The 21,356-nt window shown below is 38.3% G+C and overlaps 1 protein-coding gene across 1 annotated transcript in view; it reads right to left on the minus strand.

The window, feature by feature from the left end:
• MYO16 (myosin XVI) overlaps positions 1-21,356 on the minus strand; it is a 422,800-nt gene that overhangs the window by 175,099 nt on the left and 226,345 nt on the right. The window contains exons 19-20 of the mRNA XM_061170768.1: positions 20,456-20,597; positions 62-134 (exon numbers count right to left, since the gene is read on the minus strand). Coding sequence (XP_061026751.1) covers positions 62-134; positions 20,456-20,597 — 215 coding nt within the window. The remainder of the gene's footprint in view (positions 1-61; positions 135-20,455; positions 20,598-21,356) is intronic.

The raw sequence follows: 21,356 nt of genomic DNA on the forward strand, positions 1-21,356 counted from the left end.
GATACCTTATTAGTTGAAAAAACCATTCAAGTTAACAAAATTTCAAAAGAAACCCACTTACTTGTTCAAATTCATTCTTCTGAAATTCTTCAAAACCAAAGATGTCCAATATTCCAATATCCCACGTCTGCGAGCTGAAATGGAAGAGGACACAATGAACAGGCATCCTTAACGCTTCCCACTGCTACTTCAGGTTGGAGAAATCCAGCCACGTAGCATGTCACTGACAACTTGAAGTAAAAACACAAATGATTATCTTAATCTAGTGGAAAACTGAAAATTAGGAAGAAAAAGTGTTCTTTTAATGCTTTGATTCAAACACAGACTCATTAACAAAAATGCATTGATTTCTAAGTATAAAATGTAATGATATATGGGTAGTTTAATATTTACTTCTCTGAAAGTCTCTGTGTCTGTCTCCTTCAAATAGACCTGCTTTCTCTGAAGGAATTTGGACCGACCTGTTAAGTGGGTCTCACCAGCAGTAAATCAAGCGATTTCTCCATTACACATAAGTACAAGTCAAGTCACAATTAAGCCATGTGCATGTTTTTTGATAAATCAGTTTGAGCCACTCCAAAACTTATGATTTTCCTAAAGGAGTCCTTATAAATAAAGAACAATGAAGATCGTGAAACTTGGGTGCAAAATGGAAAGAAATCTATCTCAGTAATGACTTCTCTCTTCCATGTAAACTATCGCTCTTGGAATTTGCTACAGTTTTGGATGGTCAAATCACAGATGTCGGAATACAGACAGTAAGTGAGGAAAGGAGGAATGAAACCTCATGTGACCCGGGAACCCTGACAACCTGGATTCTGTGGTGATATGGGAGCAGCACGGGGGCGTGTGCATGAGGTGTTTCTTGCAAAGAAAGCCCCAGATGATTCTGGAACGCTGGTCACCCCACCCCTCCCACGTCTCTGGTCTAGCGCGTCATCCGGAGGACTACTGTCTGCATTTTCTGCCAGTGGAAGTGATGATTCCTCACCACGATGGTGCTTGTTGTTTCATTACCAGGCTCTCTGCTGGCGCAGATGTTCTGCTGTTGTTTCCACTAAATTTGATGTATCCAAACTGCAGACCCCCTTGGCCACCAACTCCCTTTTTGTACCTATATTGTGTTTTCACAATCAGGATGTAATCACAATACTTTAGGGGCTATAGTTTGTCACTTACATGGCCACTTTTTTTTTTTAAAAAAAAGGCAAACTAATGATTCTGTGATATCCTTTCTCTAAGATTATTTGTTGTAGATGGTACAAAATATGAGCTTCATAAGTAGGAAAGAGAACATTTTAGAAGCCCTTCATATAAACGTCACATGGCAAAGAGTATAAGTCAGTGAGGGGAGGAAAGAATCATTCATTGGATGTCTCTAGGTAATTGATTCAGTATCCTAGAAGAAAAAAATAAAGTTAGCTTTGTATCTCACCCTGTGTGGCCAAATAAACTCTACATGGATTAGAGAGCCAAATGTTAGAACCAGAAACTGTAAACATGTACAGGAAAACAAATGTGATCATTTTTTTCTGCTTTCAGTTCTGGGAAACGTCAAAAGAAAATATTCAAAAATATGATTATGCAAAGACTAAATTCTTTTGCAGGATAAACTGTATAAATAAAATTAAGTTCTGTTAGAGGTAAGTGTTATTTAAAAACGCATTGTCTCCTTCATTTTCATAGATTTTTCTCAATCTACTAGACTACGTGTCCACTCATACATCATCTTCCATCCACCCACGCCCCTTCCCATCCCACCATCTTTATAATGTGCACAAAAAGACATTGGGAATGATGTTCACTCAGTGGGAACCATGGTGCTGAGGTTTAGGCTGATTTGTTGCTTTGTTGTGTGTGTGTGTGTGTGTGTGTTTTCCATGGAATGAGCTGCATCGTTTCACTTGTAGGAGCCTAGTGATGAAGCCTGTCAAGTTCTGGAGTTGTTCCGTCTTGGTAGGAATCCTGATTCAAACACTTTTTAGTTGGATAACTTTGGGAAAGTTACTTAAATTTTCTGAGCTGCAGTTTCATCATTTATAAAACTAAGATAACAAGTCACATTTATCCACCTAGATATTTGCTACAGTTAGAAGTGATGTAAAGAAAGTTCTAGGATAATAGCTGGTACACAGTGTGTCTCCAATCACTGAAAGTTGCTTTTAAAAATAGTTGTTTAAACTTGCTATAGAAATAAAGAGGGTGGCTAAGAGTAGACATATAAATGGCTAATAGGCATATTAAAATGTCAATCTCATGAAAATTGCAAAAGAAATAAAATTTTAAAAATTATGATGAGAAAGATATCCCCATACACTTTTGTTGGCAGTTGAAATTGGTAGAGCCTTCTTGAAAAACAATATGCTTATGTGGCACAAAGCTTTGAAATATTCCTATCATTTGCACCAGGACTTCCATAAGCAGGAACCTATACTAAGACCATTATCAGAAATGCAATGAAAGACATGAATAACGATGTTCATTGTTATCTTAATTATAGTAAAACAACAAAAAGAAATAACAAATACCCGACACTAAAGACACAATTAATTAAACAGCATCCATCCTAGGATGGATTAATTTAGAGAAACTGTCAAGTTAATAGAAATCAATATATAAATTCTGTATAAATAACCCCAATTACACATCCAGAAGACCTAGACAGAAGTACAGTCAGCCCGAGAAGAGGACCTGGAAATGTCTCCAATGGTAGACCTAGCGGTGATTTATTAATTTTTAAAATGTTCTATAGTGGGTATTATAGCACTCTCCATCTTTAGCCTTTATTGAAAACATACATGACTAAACACATGCTGGGCATTTTCTGAGTTGGTGGAGGAAGGACAACCATTACCTTCAGGGCAGAAAGAGGAAAGTGGAGCCCAGCTGAGACGGTGGAGACAAGTGTCGGTTTTCCAGGGGTGGGAGGTGCAGCAGAGACCCCAGGAGTCCGGAGGGAGCAGAGGGGCTTCCTGAAGGCCACGTGCTGGTCCAAAGTATGGATGCTCCTGCCAACTTGTACCAGGACCTCCCTCTCAGGCCCTCAGACCCAGTTCCCCTGCCTGGTTCCCAGCTGCCTTGGCAGCAGGGGTCCTGTAGTGACAGCCCACAACATTGATAGAGGTCAGGGGTAAGGAGGAGAGCTATGAGGGGCAGGACCTCGTGACATACGTCCTTCCCTTTCTCATAAGGATTGTGGCTTCGTGTGCACAAGCAGAGGATGCTGAGGCTACCCAGCTGTACGCGGGTGAGTAAAATGCTGGAAGATTCTGGTTTAGGTTGCGGACGGTAAATTAATTAGTAATTTAGAGTAGCATACATTTGGTTGAAAGAACACTCCTTTTAAATGATTTTTTCACATGTCATACACACTGGATTCCAAACTATATGTGGTTACAAAATAAAAATTAAAAAGGAAAAGATGGGAAGAAAGGAAAAACCATTGTCAGGAAAAAATTTAATGCAGGTTTAATGCATTTTAACGATTATTTTTGCAACTACTGACAGACATAAGGTGTTCATTTTTTTCAAAAATCTATTTCATCTTTTATGATTGAGTGAGATATGTGACTGTTATTGCAATAGCAGCCTTGGCAGGAGGGTTCTAAGAACCTGTAGCCAGCAAAATGCCCATTCTGTCGTTTCTCTTATTGATATCTTGACTCATATTACACTGGCATTTAACTCAACATCGAATTTCTAGCACGGAGGAGCAGACAGAGGTCATCAGATGAACCGGGATTCAATCCATTAGGCAAAATTAACATATTAATAAGATGATCTGTTTTAGTTCAAATTCTGCCCTAGAATTCTCCTGAGGGCTTTCCTGATGGTTAACAAAACTCTAACCCACATTAACTCATTAGTAAAATACACCACCTTCTATATCAGACAAAATGTTAAATGCCAAGGCATCTGTCTCATTTTGATTTGCCTTCCAGGTTTGTGGGTATGAGAAAGGGGAAAGTCTGAATTAAAGAGACTGTCCACTTTGGAACATGGATGAACTAATTTTATTTGGGCAGAGAGGTCCGGGGATTTGTACACATCAGGTTTTGTCCCCGATCATCCCCAGGCAAGGAGATGAACTAAGTAACTAAAAGTCAGTTTAGGGAAGAGCTGAATCCTGTTTGGCACAAAACCCTCAGATGGAACCAGAGCTGAATCAGCCTCTTTGGCTGATCATTGACGGGTCAGACTCCAGATGGGGTAAGAGCGAAATATAAAAGCATTCCAGACTTGAGCAAGCTGGCTGTCCAGACACACTGCCCTGGGGACCAGATGGCCTTGCACAGAGGTTAGTGGTGCAACGTCCCTGGAGAAGTTGGGCTACGCTATGGCGTTTGCAAGCTCTACTACCAATACGCTGAAGAATTTGGTTAAAATAAGCTTTGTTTGTAATCGGCAAAGCGCTCTCATCGTGGTGGCTACCTCTGCCCAATCCACAGCTTATCTGACTCTGGAAGGGTCTTCTCTAGTCTCAGAGGAACTTGGGATGGAGACGTGGCTCCAGGATTGCGTATTTTCAGAAGTTCCTGCCTTTTATTCTTTGACGGAAGAAAGTACCTGAGACTTACCATTTTCTGAAAACATCTCAGAAAATAGGGAAGAAGTCTGCAGTTGCTGGCAAGTTTCATTAGAAGCTGGGTGGCAGGTGGGGCTAGTGGTTACCAAAGCAGCCCTCTGCGTCCATCTATCCTACGGCGTCATGAAAGCAGCCCTCTGCTCCATCTATCCTACGGCGTCATGAAAGCAGCCCTCTGCTCCATCTATCCTACGGCGTCATGAAAGCAGCCCTCTGCTCCATCTATCCTACGGCGTCATGAAAGCAGCCCTCTGCTCCATCTATCCTACGGCGTCATGAAAGCAGCCCTCTGCTCCATCTATCCTACGGCGTCATGAAAGCAGCCCTCTGCTCCATCTATCCTACGGCGTCATGAAAGCAGCCCTCTGCTCCATCTATCCTACGGCGTCATGAAAGCAGCCCTCTGCTCCATCTATCCTACGGCGTCATGAAAGCAGCCCTCTGCTCCATCTATCCTACGGCGTCATGAAAGCAGCCCTCTGCTCCATCTATCCTACGGCGTCATGAAAGCAGCCCTCTGCTCCATCTATCCTACGGCGTCATGCACACCAACGTTGTTCTTAAACCCATCCTTCTTTGCATTTCCCCCCCCCCCCCCGACTGGAAATACAAGTTAGGAAGTTAAAAACTGGAGACCCCTTGACGTAAAAACTGTAGCTAATTAGCCTGGATGTGCACAGAAATCCTGGCATGAGGGTGAAAACCAGAACTAATGTCTTATTGATACAGTATCATATAAAGCCACTTCCAATTGCTGGCCTTATAAACAAAGCTAGTTCTGACCTACAGAGAAACCAGGAAGGGAGCCCTTTCTAGGGGTAGTAAGAGCACAAATAATAAAAAAATCACTTAAACCCTTCCTATCAGTGAAAGCTACCACTCACAGCTGACAAGCACCAGTACTTAGTACTTTTAATAAACATATGTCCTTATTCACTACCAGCTGCTTTTAAAACAGTGATATATATATATATATACACACATATATGTATTGTTAACAAAAGCATCTTTAGAAACAAGAATAACCTACCACATACTTTACTTCTTTCAAACCACAAATGATATTTAGTTTATATGAACTCTTACCTTCCTAGTCTGAAATAACCCTCATTTGAGAACAATGCAGACCATTTAACTAATTTATGACTTCATTGCTCCTCCTAAGTATTCTGCGGTTATTAAAAGTAATAGTTATGAAGATTAGATAGAAATATGGATAAATAGTTACCACAGTGAAAAAATCCAGATGCAAAACTGTAGGTATGGGATGTGGAGCAGCTGAAACCCTCACATGTCGCTGGTCGCAGCTTAAATCTGAAATTTGGAACACGGTTTGACCTCGTCTACTAAAGCTTAATGCACATCTACTGAATGACCTAGAAATCCCACTCCGGGCGGGTATCCAGGGCAATGAGTGCCTGGCCCCTAGAAGTCATGCATGGGAACATACATGGCTTCTTATCTACAGAGCCCAAAACTGGAGACAACCAAAGTGCCCATCAGTAGTTGAATACGTAACTAACTAGTGGTATGTCCATGCACGTTTTTACAAAGGAACACTACTTGGAAGTAGAATAAGGATGGGTTACTGGTGCACTCAACGTTGTAGATGCAACTCACATAAGTAACATTCAGCAAAGGAAGCCAGATGTAAACCAGTGGGCGGAGGAAGAGTCCACATCTCGCTCTGTCGGGGGCGTGACGTGCCAGGTTGCGTATGTAAAATCCACCGAACTCTACAGAATATGTGCACTTCAGCCTTGTTAGCCCTCAATGAAACAGTAAGAAGATGGTATGCTCACTAGAATCACAACTATGCACAGGGACAGAGAGATCTGGGGTTGAATACTTGTTAAATGAGAAGCACTCAAATGCATGCTTACTTGGTACCGCCCCGTCCGCCATGATGTTAGAATAGCGACCCTTCCTATGGTTGGCCTTGGCTCCTACCAGAGGCTCAAGCTTCATTTATTAATATAAAGACATGAGTAGGAAAGAAAATTACAAGCAAGATGTTTGAGTGACCCTGAGGTTGAGATGGAAATACATTCTTCTAGCAGTTGAATATAATAACAGCAGTGTCTATGCCGCTATTGTTTGCATTTGTGTCTGAGATTTGTATCTTAACCTCCTCCCATGTCTGCTGACTCTTTGAAAGCAGAGTTGTATTTCTTGGGGATGCCTTCAGACTAGTGCCCTTAGTCCCTCCAACAAAAATAAAGAGAAGTTCTTGTGTTCAACCAATTCTCTGGATAAGTGAGTCAGAGAGAAGCTAGAGGGAGGTTCCGTGTTACTGATGTATGTAGGTGTAAGGAGGGGTGATGGATTTCCTTGGGGGACACATCAGCCAAAGAAGCACACCATGCCTGAAAGGTTTTCAAAGAACAAAAACAAAGCAACGAAATGAAATCAACTCAGCTGTAAGTTGCCTGTGCATTATCCTTGCTGTTTCAAAGTCAGGGACCAACTATATTCTACATGCCAAACAATAACAAGCAGTGTTACATCCATATGCCTCTAATCTAGGATCCTGTATCATCGCTTTTGAATGACCTTTTGTAAATTGTCAACTGTCAAAATAAAAATCTATACGAAGATGTGGGAATTCTGTAGCTTATTTGTCTTTTCCAGGAAATGTATATTTCAGTCTCATATCAAGCAGATATGTCTCCTTTCCTTTTGGTCTGTGTCAGTTGGTAGATGACTGCAAGACGAAATACAACAGCAGGGTTCAGAACTCAGATCAGGTTGACCCCGAGTGTTTGGGAGATCCATGCCACCTGATCCAAAGGATCCACGTGCATCAAATAGAGGACAGGCTTGAAAGAAGAGTGAACTCTGAAGGTGTATTTGAAGGTCATGTTTTGGCTTTAGACAAGCCCGAGGTTCACAGGGGAGATTGTGAGTCAAGGTATATGGCCAAGGTCAGGCAGGGGATGCTCTGGATAGACGCAGGGAAACTCAGAAGGTATAAAACCCAATGGGGTGGGTCTGGTTTGGAAGGCAGAGTAAAGGCAGGATCCCACAGGGGTGGGTAATCCAGGTAGGTTGGGTGGGAGTAGTTTTCAGAATGCCATCAAAGCACTTCATCTGCAGTTTCTGTGATCTTTGCAGAAAAGGGATGATTACTAATTATGGAGAGGGGAGTGCCCCCTACGTGTGAATGCCCTATGTGAACGGGTGGGCAAGTGCTAGCAGGCACATGCTATTCTGCAGAGAAAGCCAGCCATGCATTGCCACAAATACTTGTGGATGAGGCCTGCAACACAGGCAGAAGTCTTGACCCTCCCTGGAGTTCTTGGCCTTCTCTGGAGCTTGGTCTTGTTAGGCTAGAGCCACTGGAAGAGGTGAACTAATCCAGGCATGGTTGTGAGAATTTGCAGGTGTGATCTGATCTGCAGCCTTTAAATTTCACCTATTAATAGTGGTACTACCAGTTCTACTAAGACTCAGGGATCCATTGACTCTGATGCATTTTAGCATAACTTGTGTTGGAGGGGGCTGACTTAGAGTTCACCCCCTGGCATGACGCAGTGAGCCACCAGGTATTTGGACGTGACTGACATCTTCCAAAATACCCTGACCAGGAATCACAGACTCACAGGTCCTGAAAGCAAAACCAAGCCAGAGAGATAAGCCAAGGCTCCATTTGTAGGTAAATGAAATGTGATTATCACAGTTTCAGAGACTGAGAAAATTAATATTCACAAGACATAAATGTCTTACTAACAATTTCATTAATGTTGTGTCAGGCTCAGAATAGAAATCCAGATCTCTTGATTTCAATCACCCTTTTAAAAAATTAAAACCCAGCTAAAAAATAAAGTTGCTGTATTCATAAATTAACTACCATGTACTTGAACATACATACACATACACAAAACATGAGATCTACATAACATTTCAACCCACTAGTTGTAAACTACAGTAAAAAGTGCTGTTTCATTTTTCACTTATCATGCTTTTCTTTTTTTTCACCAGCTTCACTAAGATTTAATTACATACAATACTGTGTAAGTTTAAGGTATGCACCCTGCTGATTTGCTACACAGCTGCAAAATTATCATGCTTTTCTTAATAGGGTTCCTTTTCTCCCTTCATAATAATTCTCTTTGAATACACCACCCTCCTCCCCTTTTTATGAGGTTTCTGCTATTTAAGATTTTAAAGAGCACTTCAGGATACCTTTGCAATTTAATAGTAAGGTTTGAAAATCATAAATTCTTATTACCCAAAGGTTTGTGACTTTACTGCCCCCCAGAAGATGATGGAGAGAGAGTGTGAAAGTACTGGTATGGGAGATCATCTCAGAATCCCTCAAACCACCTATGAAATGGACACCTGTCTTTCCAGCAATCACCTTCAAGTATATGTGCTCACAACTTGTGGTTCAAAGTTAAATTAATTAAATAGCGACTTGTAGCAAGTGGATATTGCTGGGTAACCAGCCACCCCAAAACTCAGTGCCCAAAAACATGAAGTACTTATTATGGTTCTAAGTCCTTTTGGCAGCGTGGGTGGCCTGGCGGGGGGTTGGCAGGTCCAGGATAACCTCCTCCGCTAAATGCCTTGGGGTTGGCCAGCTCCTGGCTGGCTAACAGTGGCTCTCGCTATCCGCAGGAGAGCCCGGGCTTACGCGCGAGTGGCAACGACCGGGATCTTAGACTACTGCAAGGCCTTAGAGCTGGCACATCATCATTTTTGCTGTATTCTCTAGGCTACAGCAAGTCACAAGGGCAGCTCAAATTCGAAGGAAGTGAAAACAGACCTAAACTCTTGATAAGAGAAGCGTCAAAGCTGTATTGGACAGGGCATGGATGCAGAGAATAAGCAGTTGGGGCCATTTTTGCAATCTACCAACACTTCTTCACTTGAGAGTGGCTTTTAACTACTTTATTTATTAGCTCACTCATCTTTTGAATGGATATGTACTGAGCACCTGCTTTTGCTAAAGCACTCTGCCGGGCGCTAGAGACCCAGATACAAAGAACAGAGGACAGTCTTACCCTCAGGGGCATGTCGATATATAGATATGTTAAACTTTAAATAATAATTTTGGGGGGAAATAAAGAAACCATTTATATTTTTTAAAGGTAGCTTTAAAATTATGCTTTTTAAAATCATTTTCTGACCGTTTCAATGTGGGAGACATTTTTGGAAAAACTCAGGTTTCAAGTCTGACATAGTGGGGTTCATACTCCAAATCTACCACTTCTTCCTGGCTGTGTGACTTGGGCCACTTACTCAACCTCTCTGAACTCTGGTTTCCTTATCTGAAGAGGGGAGACAATAATTCCTGCCTCATGCTAATGTCAATATTAAATGTAATAATCTCCAGCTCAAAGCCCGGCTCACTTACAGGTAACATCCAGTAAACAATAACCACAATAAATGCACCTTCCCCACTTCTCCCGTCTGCTTGGAAAATGTATTTTTATTAAGACTGTACGTGAAGAGAGAAAAGTTAAAAGCGTGCAGCTGACAAAAACTAAAAATGTCCTTTCGTTGAAAAGCCCATCCTTCTCAATGAGAAAATTATATTAGGAAAAGGCAAACAATATTTAAATTGTGGGACTGACATTTGCTTCCTGGTGTTTTCTTCAGGGAGCGGCCGGGTCACCAAGACCCAGAATGGGACACCCTGCTCTCATCTCCGAGCTGCATGGCGGCGTTATTTATTTTGGCAGAACTGCCACGACGCTCAAATGACAGGCACAGAGGAGCATAATAAATGCAGATTTGGTTAACTCTATCCAGCAGGGCAGGGTATCAGGGGGTTGAAAAGAGGCCAAATGCATTTCCCCAGTGAGAAATGAAACAAGAGCGTGGGCACGGCCAGCAATGTGATGAATTTTATCCTTTGTATAAAATATACAAGCTTTAGCCTCTGCACTCTTGGCTCAAGAAAGAGCTAGAGAAGAATGCTCGCGGGTTTGTATTAGCCTTATAAATCACTGAATTTCTTACACAGTACACTGAATCTATTTGGCTCTCAAATAATATTTGCAAATCGCATAATAGCCATTATCAAAAAGGAAAAACACTACTGTTCGATACTAAAAATGCCATATTCTCATAGATCTGAAAGAAATCTCTTTTTTTCCTCCCATCGCCTAAAAACATGCACTTAAGGGAAAAATACGTAGCTCTTCATTGGCTCAATAAGCTGCACTATTCTTGAAACAATTTATCATATTATCGTGATTAATATTTATACTTAACCATTATTGTGTCCATAGTACGTGGTAATTTTTATAATAAGGGTGGTAAATTTTTAACCATCATTTTGTATTTATTATGTAATATTTAACTTTTGAGTAATATAATATACATGCTACTTTGGTAAACCTCTCATATTTTTTATTTCTCTGGATCCTTCTATTTGAAAAAAAAGTATCTCACAAAAAAATGAAAAGCAAATGTGCAATTACAGAGAAAAGGTTCTTAGCTCTTTAGGAAATCATTACACATATGGGTGTTTTGGTAACGAAATGAAGCAGAAGGAGAATTATTTAGAAAGCAGGTTTTGTCTTAGATATTTTGCTAAATTGTGTAGTTTTGGTTGTCATGACAATAAGCACCATGGTTTAAATGTCTATGCAGAAATAGAAGTCACTCGTACCATATTCATAAGAATCAAAGAAATATCATTATTTTTTTTTGATATTTTTGGCATTTTAGTAAAAACGGTAAAAGTTATTTTAGTTATAAGCACTCTGGTGCTTCCTCCCCTCCCCCCCCCCCCCGAGGCAGACCCCATAGGTGTCAGGGAAAGGCAAGCTCCCTGGGAAATATCATTATTTAATGGGAAAAAGTTCCCCAATTTGGATGAAGGAGGGAAAAACACGGTGTGCAAAATTTATTTTTCTGACAAACTGCTTGTTATTTCATCTCTGAAACAAAAATAAAGACAAAATATTTAGAACTAAACAAACGAAGGAAGTGCTACATATAAATCACCTGAAATGCACTAAGAGGTACTCAGGAGATACTTTATAGGCTCAGGGTCAACATAATCATCAGAAAGTATGAAACAAACATTCCAGTCAGGAAGTCAGAAAAAAAAAAAAAGGAGAAAATTTCAAAGAAAGTCAAAATAGGGTATCCTAAAACTGCAGAGCTTAGTAAAAATAAATGACATAAACATGAGAAATGACAACAAGAAAAATAAATTGATTTTTGAAAATAAATAATTCTCACAGGCAAATTTCAGGCAAGACTTACCAATGATACTGGAGCAAAGGCATAAATAAAGAATGTCAGGAATGTAAAGTTGTCAAACTAGAATTATAAGAGATATTGATTGGAGGATTATAAATAAAACAAAGCTGTGATTTAGTTGGTGAATACATTTAAAATCTTAAAGTGGACAACTGTCTAGAATATATATGACTTTAAAAAGAAAGAAAATAATCTGATTAGACCTATAAATTTTAGAATAGTATTCATAGGTGAATTCTCCCTTCACCTCCCCAAAAATTTTTAGGGAGAATTCCACCAGACATTCAAGGCATATATCATCTTCATTTAACACAAACCATTTTAGAAGAGAAGAAAAACAGAATTGCTCTCAGCTTACTCTTTAACATAGACGTAATAGCAAAAAAGATTATATAACAAATAAATAAAATCTTATCTCACTAATGAAAATAAATGCAAACATCCATAATAATGACTAGAAAATTGAATTTAGTTCATCATGACCAAATAGGGTTTACACCAAAAATGAAGAATTATTCGACATCAAAAAACATACATCAGTAAAATTTGCCACATGAGCTAAGAAAAGGAGAAATAATCTTAATAGATAAAAGAAAAACATTCAATGAAACAGCATCCATCTATGGTTGAAAACATTTAGCAAAGATTATCTACTGGAACTCTACATAAACAGATTACTTACTGACAAATATTTAGAGGTATTACATTAATTGGGAAACAAGACAAGAATATCTACTATCACCACAAATTTTCAACATCGTATTGGCAGTGCTAGCCAATGCAATAAAATAAGAAGAAATAGAAGACATAAATGACAAGGAAGACAAAAAAGATAATTATGATCATTTACATTATGATATTCCACAGGAAAATTATTAGAACTAATAAGAAAAGTCAGCAGGGTTTCCTGATATAAGATCAACATATGAAACTCAAGATTAAGTATCCCAATAAACAAATTAAAATATAATAGAAAAATAGCACTCAAGATAGCAAGAGAAAGTACAAAGTACTTAGAAAATAATCAAATAGAAGTGTGCAAGAAATTGATAGAAAAAACACAAACATATTTAAGAAATAAAAGAATGTATGCAGAAAGAAATATAGATCATATTTATGTAAGCAAAGAATCAACAGTCTAAAAAGGCCAATTCTCCCCAAATTAATCTATAAATGTAGTTCTCATCAAAATCCCAAATGAATTTCTTTTATGGACTAAGTCAAAACGACTATAAAATTCATATGCAAAAATAAAGATCCAGAGATAACCAAAACAAATAAGAAAAGTAAGAACTTATTATGAGAACTTATTAAAACAATATATTATTGATACAGTTTTAGTCAAATAGATTAAACATCAGGAGGAGGTGAAAAAGCATTTCTAATAAATGGGATAGGGATCGTTGAATATCCATCTAAAATATAACATTATATCAATTTCTCATATAAACAAAAATAAATTCCCGATGTATTGAAAATCTAAAGGTTTAGGAAAAAATGTAAGATGACCTTGGAATAGGAAAAGAATGTCTATGGTAAGTCCCTAAAGTCAGGTCATTGTATATAACTGAACAAATATCACCATACACATATGAGCACATCACCACCGGGCAGTGTAGAATCTGCATTGCCATGTACAACCTCACTTGTAATCAGGGAAATGTAAATTAATATTCTCCCCACAATTCTGCTACTAAATATATACCCCAGGGAAAATTCTAAACATATATCCCAGGATGTGACACTGTAATTGAAATGAAAACAGACATAAGTGTCCATCTAAAAGGAAATAGATGAGGATATTGTGGTTTCTCTTCAGGGGAATTAGTGCAGCAGTTACAAAGAATTAATTAGCTCATTACGTATCAATATAGTTAAATCTCAACAACTATGTGGAGTTAAAAAGGGAAGTACAGCGTAAAATGTACTCTATGATAGCATTTCTTTAATTCTTTAATGACTCACAGTGTCATATACTTGTTATGAAACACCAATATCTAGATTAATTTTTAAAACTGTGGAAAATTTACACAGAACTGATGATATTGTTGTCTCTGGGCAGGAAGGAGAGGAATCGACTTATGTAGATAAACAAAAGTAACTTCAGCTTGTAGCTGCAATTTTCTATTTCTTTTCCGTTAAAAAAAATCAGAAGCAAAAGTGACAAACGTTAAACGTGTTAGATAATAGGTAAGACTTGCCTATAACCTTTTGTACTCTTCTTGATTATTAAATCTTTCACCCACCCAAATACAGTTAATGAAGAAAGATATCACACAATAAATGGAAAAAAATTGAATGTCTATTTTCATTTTCTCACAAATGCACAGCAGCTGTTTTAGTATTTCTATAAGGCATTTGGGAATTAATGATATAAATTCATTTATTAAGAATTAAGTACTTTACATTATAATTAATAAGGCAATGTACAAAATATTTTACCAACTCTTAATTACGTATGGACTGTTGGTATAAATTTTTAGATTATCTTTCTTTTCGACTTGTAATATCCATCAAAGAACTTAAATCTTTATAATCATTTTAGTAAAGTGCTAAGGGGGAAAGTTGAAACTAATAAGTAAATATTTGGGTTTTAATCAGATTTATTTACACATTCAGTCCCTCCTTCAGGTTTCACTTTGGACTTTTGTGTCTGAAATGAGGACAGATAATCTCCATGACCTTTTTCGAACTTTTAATAACAGTTTATAAAATATATATTGAATGAGAGACAGAGAATGAGGTTTTACTTAGGATTCTCAAGTGATGTTAAATATATCGTATGCTCAGATGTTTTCTTTGGGAAATTAATTTCCAATTTTCTTATCAAAATAACAGTGAAAAAAACATTTAATTTCTAGACATTTTCTCCACACTTCACTTTCTTATCACCGGGCTTACCATTTAGACAGTTTCTTAACCTATTGCAGCCCCTAAAGTCCTGAGGAGCATTACAAACTCTCCCTCACTGAGACTCCTTGAGCGGACTGGGAGAGCGGTGTGTGGGTTGGCAAAAGTATTTAATTTTGACATCCCTCTGCTTTGCAGTGGTCACAGAGCCCCACTGAGCCCCGCCCTGAACTAACGAGAATTCATACAGACCAGCTAGTCAATGATGCGGACAGTCGCAGGGAGTAAAAAATACCTAAATCTGGAGTTAGGTGACAACTACACAAGTTCCATTACAGATTTGGCAGGGCGGGGTTGCGGGTAGGGCCATGCAGACATCTGACAAATCGCGTGGCTTCTTTTCAATAAAATCTTTCCTCACCGTCTGACTCAGGAAGGAGGGAAACACTGCTCACCTTAACCCTTCCTGTTGGAGAGAATGACGGTGAGCCCTCAGCTAAGGCGAAGGTGACCATCTATAAGGAAGCAGGGCGGGATTCCGGTTGGGGGGGCTTAAGCGCTTAAGTCGTTTTGAGAATTTCAAGTCCCAATAATGGGCGATTTTCATCACCTGGGATGCGCCCAATGATTGCCACCATTGGAGGAGATTAATCCTCAAATTTTCAACTCAAAGAGTTAACCTGACGGACCTCATTTCCTTGCAAAAGATAAAACAAATTATACTTTTGTAAGAACCATTTATAACTATTTATGGCTACAATCTAGTCCTTTTAAAAAGTCATAGATGGCATCTGACTTTTTTTAAAAAGCCTTTTGGTTAAATAATTTAAGAAGAAAATAATCACACACACACACACACACACACACACACACACACACACACACACACATCCTTGATTTGAATTTCAGGCTTTTTCATCCTGGGAAATACGAGATGGTACAGAAATCATGACAAATCCCCCGGCACAAAAAGCAAAAACAACCTATAGATGGAATTCGAAAACTGTCCTAAGGTGCTAGGTAAAGTATTTATAGGTGATCTATGCAAACAGTGTAGGTATAAACCATAATCCAGGAGATATTTTTGATGGTTTCCCTGCAGTGCAGAGGACGATGCTCCATCTTCAGGCCCCTAGAGCTTCATAAACTAAGATACTGACTTCCTGTCTCTAATGGATGAGATCCTTGACAAATTCTCGGTTAGAGCTGCAAATCTAATCTGCTGAAAATAATCTTAAAAAGATTAACATTCTTACTGTCATATTAGTGTAGTAAAAATTACGTTACTCGTCTATCAGGTGGTATCTCAGTGTAGGTTTTTAAAAATCACAGATTTTATCTAAAATTAAAAAGATAATGTTCTATTTAAGAAAAGGTCAACAACAAAATCATTGCAAAAAAAATAATTTGACTTAAAAATCCTCAAGAACTACCAGGGGACTATGAACCACATTGGTGGTATTATTTCAGAATTTATTAACTTGTTTAATCAACAAATTGAGAAGTTAATACAGTCCAGGAACATTTATTTCTTTGAGGGGAGAGCCTATAAGTCCCCCAAATTATATGGAAAACTGTGTGTTAGTTTATGTCATTCATCAGATTCTCAAATTGGACTTCGACCTAAAAAAAGGTCCAAATACATTATAACATTCTGTAAGTACATTAAGTGCTACCTGACTGCGTCAATGAGAAACAAATGGAAATCATAAGAAACTTGGATATCATTTCAATATAATATACAGCAAAACACTCTGTTTAAAATCCTTGGAAATTCAACAAACGTGCATACACACCACTAACTGTTCATAACTAATAGTATACAAACTGAATTCTCAGTAGAACAAAACTAAGGAGAATTCCCAAATGAAAATTTAAGCTGTAAATCCCCTTAACCCGGCTAATTCACCTTACATTCATTTCAGAGCATCAAGGTAGAGATCAGCCTTCTCTGCCATTCAAGAAGGCAGTACTTAGACCAGATACAGACTACCCAACAGATTAAACCAGCCTTCAGATTCTTCAAGGCTATCCTTACTTTTTCCCTATATGAAATATTTGTTGCCTCTAATTAAGAGCGAATAGCAAGTCTCACCTATGAAGAAGTGACATTTTTCTGAATATGAATATGAAATTGATTGTTCCGATCTTATTAGTGCAGATTCGCTACATGCATTCTGATGCACCTGATGCTGTCAGATGCTGGAGAGGACCGTGCTAGCCTGACACCCCGACAGGACCTTAAATTCACATCCTACTGCACATGCACTTTTGTCTCATTTCAGAGAGTGAGTTGTCAGTTGTGAGACATCAGGCCCCACTATTAACATCTCCGTCCTTTACGATGACTCAGCCAGACTGCTGTGGAACACCCGTGCCACGTGGCAATAAGCTGATGGAAATCTTTCTGGACGCCTAAGACATTCCATACTGACTTACAAAATCATTTTCTTATAATTAAACCATGTGAATTTAGAAACAGGATAAGATGCCAAAAATATCCGATTTCAGGAATTAAATCACTGCATTGATATGTGAATTTTAAAACAAAACTACCCAGCAGTGTACATGAGTAACGGCATTCGTATTCTTAAAGAACAAATTATTTCCTTTATCTGCTACTCTCCAAACAACCGAGATTACCGAAGCAACGGAAAACGAAGAAACTGGACTGTATGTAGGGTTTCTACCATGGCCTCCTTCTGCATTTTTTCTCAGTCCTCATTTCTCCACAATAAACGGCCATAAACTGGGAAGCCTTCTTTCCAGCCACGACCACGAAGATTTTACTGTAGCAAACCACTCTGGTTGTGTCAGGCACTGTGCAGACAGCCTTGTGTGACCTCTTTTATCCTCAGATAGTCCTGGAAACCAACCAAAGTTCTTGCAATCAGGTGCCGTCCAAAGGAACAGGCTTGGACACAGGAGAACTCAGGATAAAAATGAGTTGAAATTAATCGTAGGGTTTGGTATCTGAAGACAGTTGGAGAACTCTCCCAAAGTTTCTATAATTCATTGAAGCAGAATGTAATTAATCATAAATTACTAACATGTTTATGTTTAGCTCAACTAAAATATCAAAAGAATGTAATATAGTATAAGCATATGTAAGACCCCGAAGGCTCAGTGACAAACAAAAAAATCTCCATATGTATGCTTGAAACTCAGTTTATTTACTGTATTATATTTGCATGCCAAATTGTGCTCTCCAAAAATGTGGATTTCAGATCATGCAGCCATCAATGAATAAATGAATGAATGAATAAATAAAGTATATCTCCAATACCCCTCTAGCAAGTTACCTCCTAAACTTCATCTATTTATAACCTTCAGTCTACTTATTGTTAGGGTGCTTCTATGATAAAAAGGGGATTGTTCCATAGGTTATATTTCTCAGGTGTCCCCGTATATATAAACCACTGCAGTCAGAACTCATGATGAAAATGAGTTAAAATAAACTGTAGGTTTCCGTGCCTGAAGACATTTGGAGACGTCTCCCGAAGTTTCCACAACCCCTCTGCCTGTCCAAGACTCTCTTAACTTACAGGTGCCTCTGCAATAGGCAAGTTTACACCAAAAATCTACTGAAGATCTCAATTCAGGAAAAATAATAATTTCAAATTTAACACTGATAATTCAGTCCTGGGAATGTAAGTGCAGCAATTGTGAAACAGGTCCAATTTTAGGAGATGCAAAAATTATTTATCATTTGAACATTTTTAAGTTACTATTATTCGCTACACCTTAGCAAGAATCTCTATCTCATTTCACAATCACAAGGATGATAAACCTATTTGGAATCTAGGTAGAAGAAGTAGAATTTTTTAAAATGTGTAACATTATTTATATTGTACCTATTTTGCTATAATCCAGAAAATGAACCCAGCATTCTAAGAACAAACATGTCATCTGCTTAAATTTCACTTGTCTTCCCTTTATAACTTGTGAGAGTATATCTTATTTATATTTATTCTCTCTTGCAAATTTTACAAAAATTACATAGTGTGAAAAATATTTCCCATCAACATCAAGGGTGCCTGCCCATGTTAACCACAGGAATATATATATTTTTTAATATAATCTTTTCTAACACAATTATAAAATTTCCAAAAGAAATTGGGGAATTCATAAACAATAAAAGCCTATTCTAAGTTTATACAAATTTTGAAACTTCTCTGTGACTTAGGAAATGGGTCTGTAAATCTGCAAATCTTTAAGCTTTCCGTGAATTTCCGTGAATTAGAAATACTGCAAACATAACCTTTCTTTGCATTATTTTTGGATTTAAATTCAGGTTTGGGTGACCCATGGGAGAAATAGAGAAGAAAACATGGGAGTTATGACTCAAATGAGAAAACTGTCTTTTAGAAGTTAAACTTATGATACATTAATTCACCTCTAATTTTCCAATAATCCTTGTCCTTATTCATTTGCTTAGTAAAGAATCATAAAGACAAGACTCATATCATAAATTTGTACGATGACACAATATTCCCACTGAAAGGGAAGCAATATGTTTTCCAAGGTTTATGTTTTCATTTTCTCTGTGTGCAGTCAAAAATCTTGACTCTGTATAAGTTTTTTCATTTATATAATTTAAGGCTCTGTAAGATTTAAATGGCAAATGGAAATTTTCTATAAGTTTTTACGTGCAGCTGGATTTATTTGTTAATTTTTTCAATGTCAACTTCAGCAGAGCTGCCAATGATTTTATACAAGATTAATTTGGTAGTCTTAGCCTACTAGTACTGTTCTGTGAATAATCTTCATATTTAAAGGGAAATCACAAATTGAGAGTAAGAAATAATAAAATCCAGAATCCTCACCACATCCAATATCAATGTATATCTGCTAAAACATAGATAGCGCTACAGCGACCCTCAAGTCACAGACTATACGTTGAACATTGCTGCTCGATGTGCAGTGGATTTTTTATGTGCATATTTTACTGAGAATTTAGTACGCCTTTGTCCTTGAAATCTTCTGAGATATCTGGATTTATTTAAGAACTTAACCATTAATACATATTAGTCCTAATGTTTTCCAAGTAACCTCTAAAAGGAGCCGTTTTCAGGAATTTGGTGAAGTCTGTATGGACAACAAAGAAATCCTCAAGAGGTTTCATTCAAAGACCAGCATACGTGTAAAGACTTCTGGATGCAGTTTCGCTCCCAATGGCCTGCCCTGCCCAAGGTCATTATTGGAGACAAGAATATTAACAAAGTTTTCCACCGACAAGATGCCAAGAAGATCTATCATTTTTAGATGATCAAACAGCCCTGAAACACTACTCCTTAAAGATGACTAAGGCCAGGAGTCAAAATGGTTACCATAGAGATGCTTCATCAAATAATCCACAAAACAAGTGAAGAAAACAGGAGGAATTACTGAGCTGAAACACATCATCAAACTGTTTCTAGAGAGACATGGGCTTCTCAACGGACTGAAGTGCTTTAGATATTCTTGAACTGTCTTCTTCCCAGATTTATACATTTTTTATACTTTTTGGTGATTAAAAGGCCATAGATGCCTTCAGTCCAGAGAGAATGCATTTGCGTCTCTATGCATGAGAGATGATTTGATTAATTTATCCAGGGGTGTGCGTATGGGCAGAGGGGGCTTAAATCCCTTAAAATTAGTCAATCAAGTCCTTGAAGTAAAATCACCGCGCTAAAATGAAATGTTTTAATGATAGTTTAACCTATGGGTGACACTGGATTATGAAGCATCTTTAAGAGCGAGCCTAGTTAAGTCGCTATTATGGGAATCACCGTAATCACCAGCGTCCATCACACCTACCTGCTGGGCTCCTCTTGACTGTGAAGGTAACAATTCACTGTATTCACCACAAAGCTGAACAGACGACTGTACAGGGACTTGGCCAGGAGGTCCCGGTAAAATTCAGCCATCTCTATGGTGTGTCGCCGTGTGATCATCTCTCCTGGGAGAGCAGGAAGGGGAGGAGGCATAAGCACAAGACTTTCCCTTGTTCAGAAGCCACCAAGCTGTGTCCTCCTATTTATCCCTCCACATCCACGTATATCAGAAGATTTTAAAAAACATATTATGACTCTAATAAACAAAGTCTCTGCTGGTGATTATGAAAACACATTTCTCTAAAGTGAGTGCCATGCACACTTCAATCTTATTTGCTGCAAATGTTGACCACAGCTTTTGACCTCCAGGCAGACTGCATCATCTCCTTTCGGTGAGGGAACCGACTCTTTGCAGGGCCCTCTTAACAAGCTTTCTGATAATGGCTCACTGCATTGGATACGGAGTCTTCCTCAAGGCATCTGGAAAATTAGTTATATTTTCAATATTTTCAAAGAAGTGATCCTGCTAACCAAAGTGGGGGTCAGGAGGCTGGGAGCAAGATTGGGCCTTAAGGTAATTTCTATGTTATTCTCTATGTTATTCTCAAAGAGCTGGTGATTGAAATCTTGAGTGATAACCTTTCGAGTGGAGAATAGACTAGAGAAGAAACCAAGAAAAAAATAAGTAAAGATGATTTGGGATTGAGGCTAGGCCAGCACTTATGCTGGAGAGTTGAGAGGGAGTGAGAATCTAGTTCACATTCTATGGCTTCGGCCAACCTGCGTACCACTGCAACTCACCCAACCTGGGTACCACTGCAACTCAACCCACAGGGAGTCCGGTAATAGGATGCTGACCATGGGAAATGAGGGCTTAGTGAGCT

The sequence above is a fragment of the Eubalaena glacialis genome, chromosome 16, assembly GCF_028564815.1.
Source record: "Eubalaena glacialis isolate mEubGla1 chromosome 16, mEubGla1.1.hap2.+ XY, whole genome shotgun sequence".
Taxonomy (NCBI): domain Eukaryota; kingdom Metazoa; phylum Chordata; class Mammalia; order Artiodactyla; family Balaenidae; genus Eubalaena; species Eubalaena glacialis.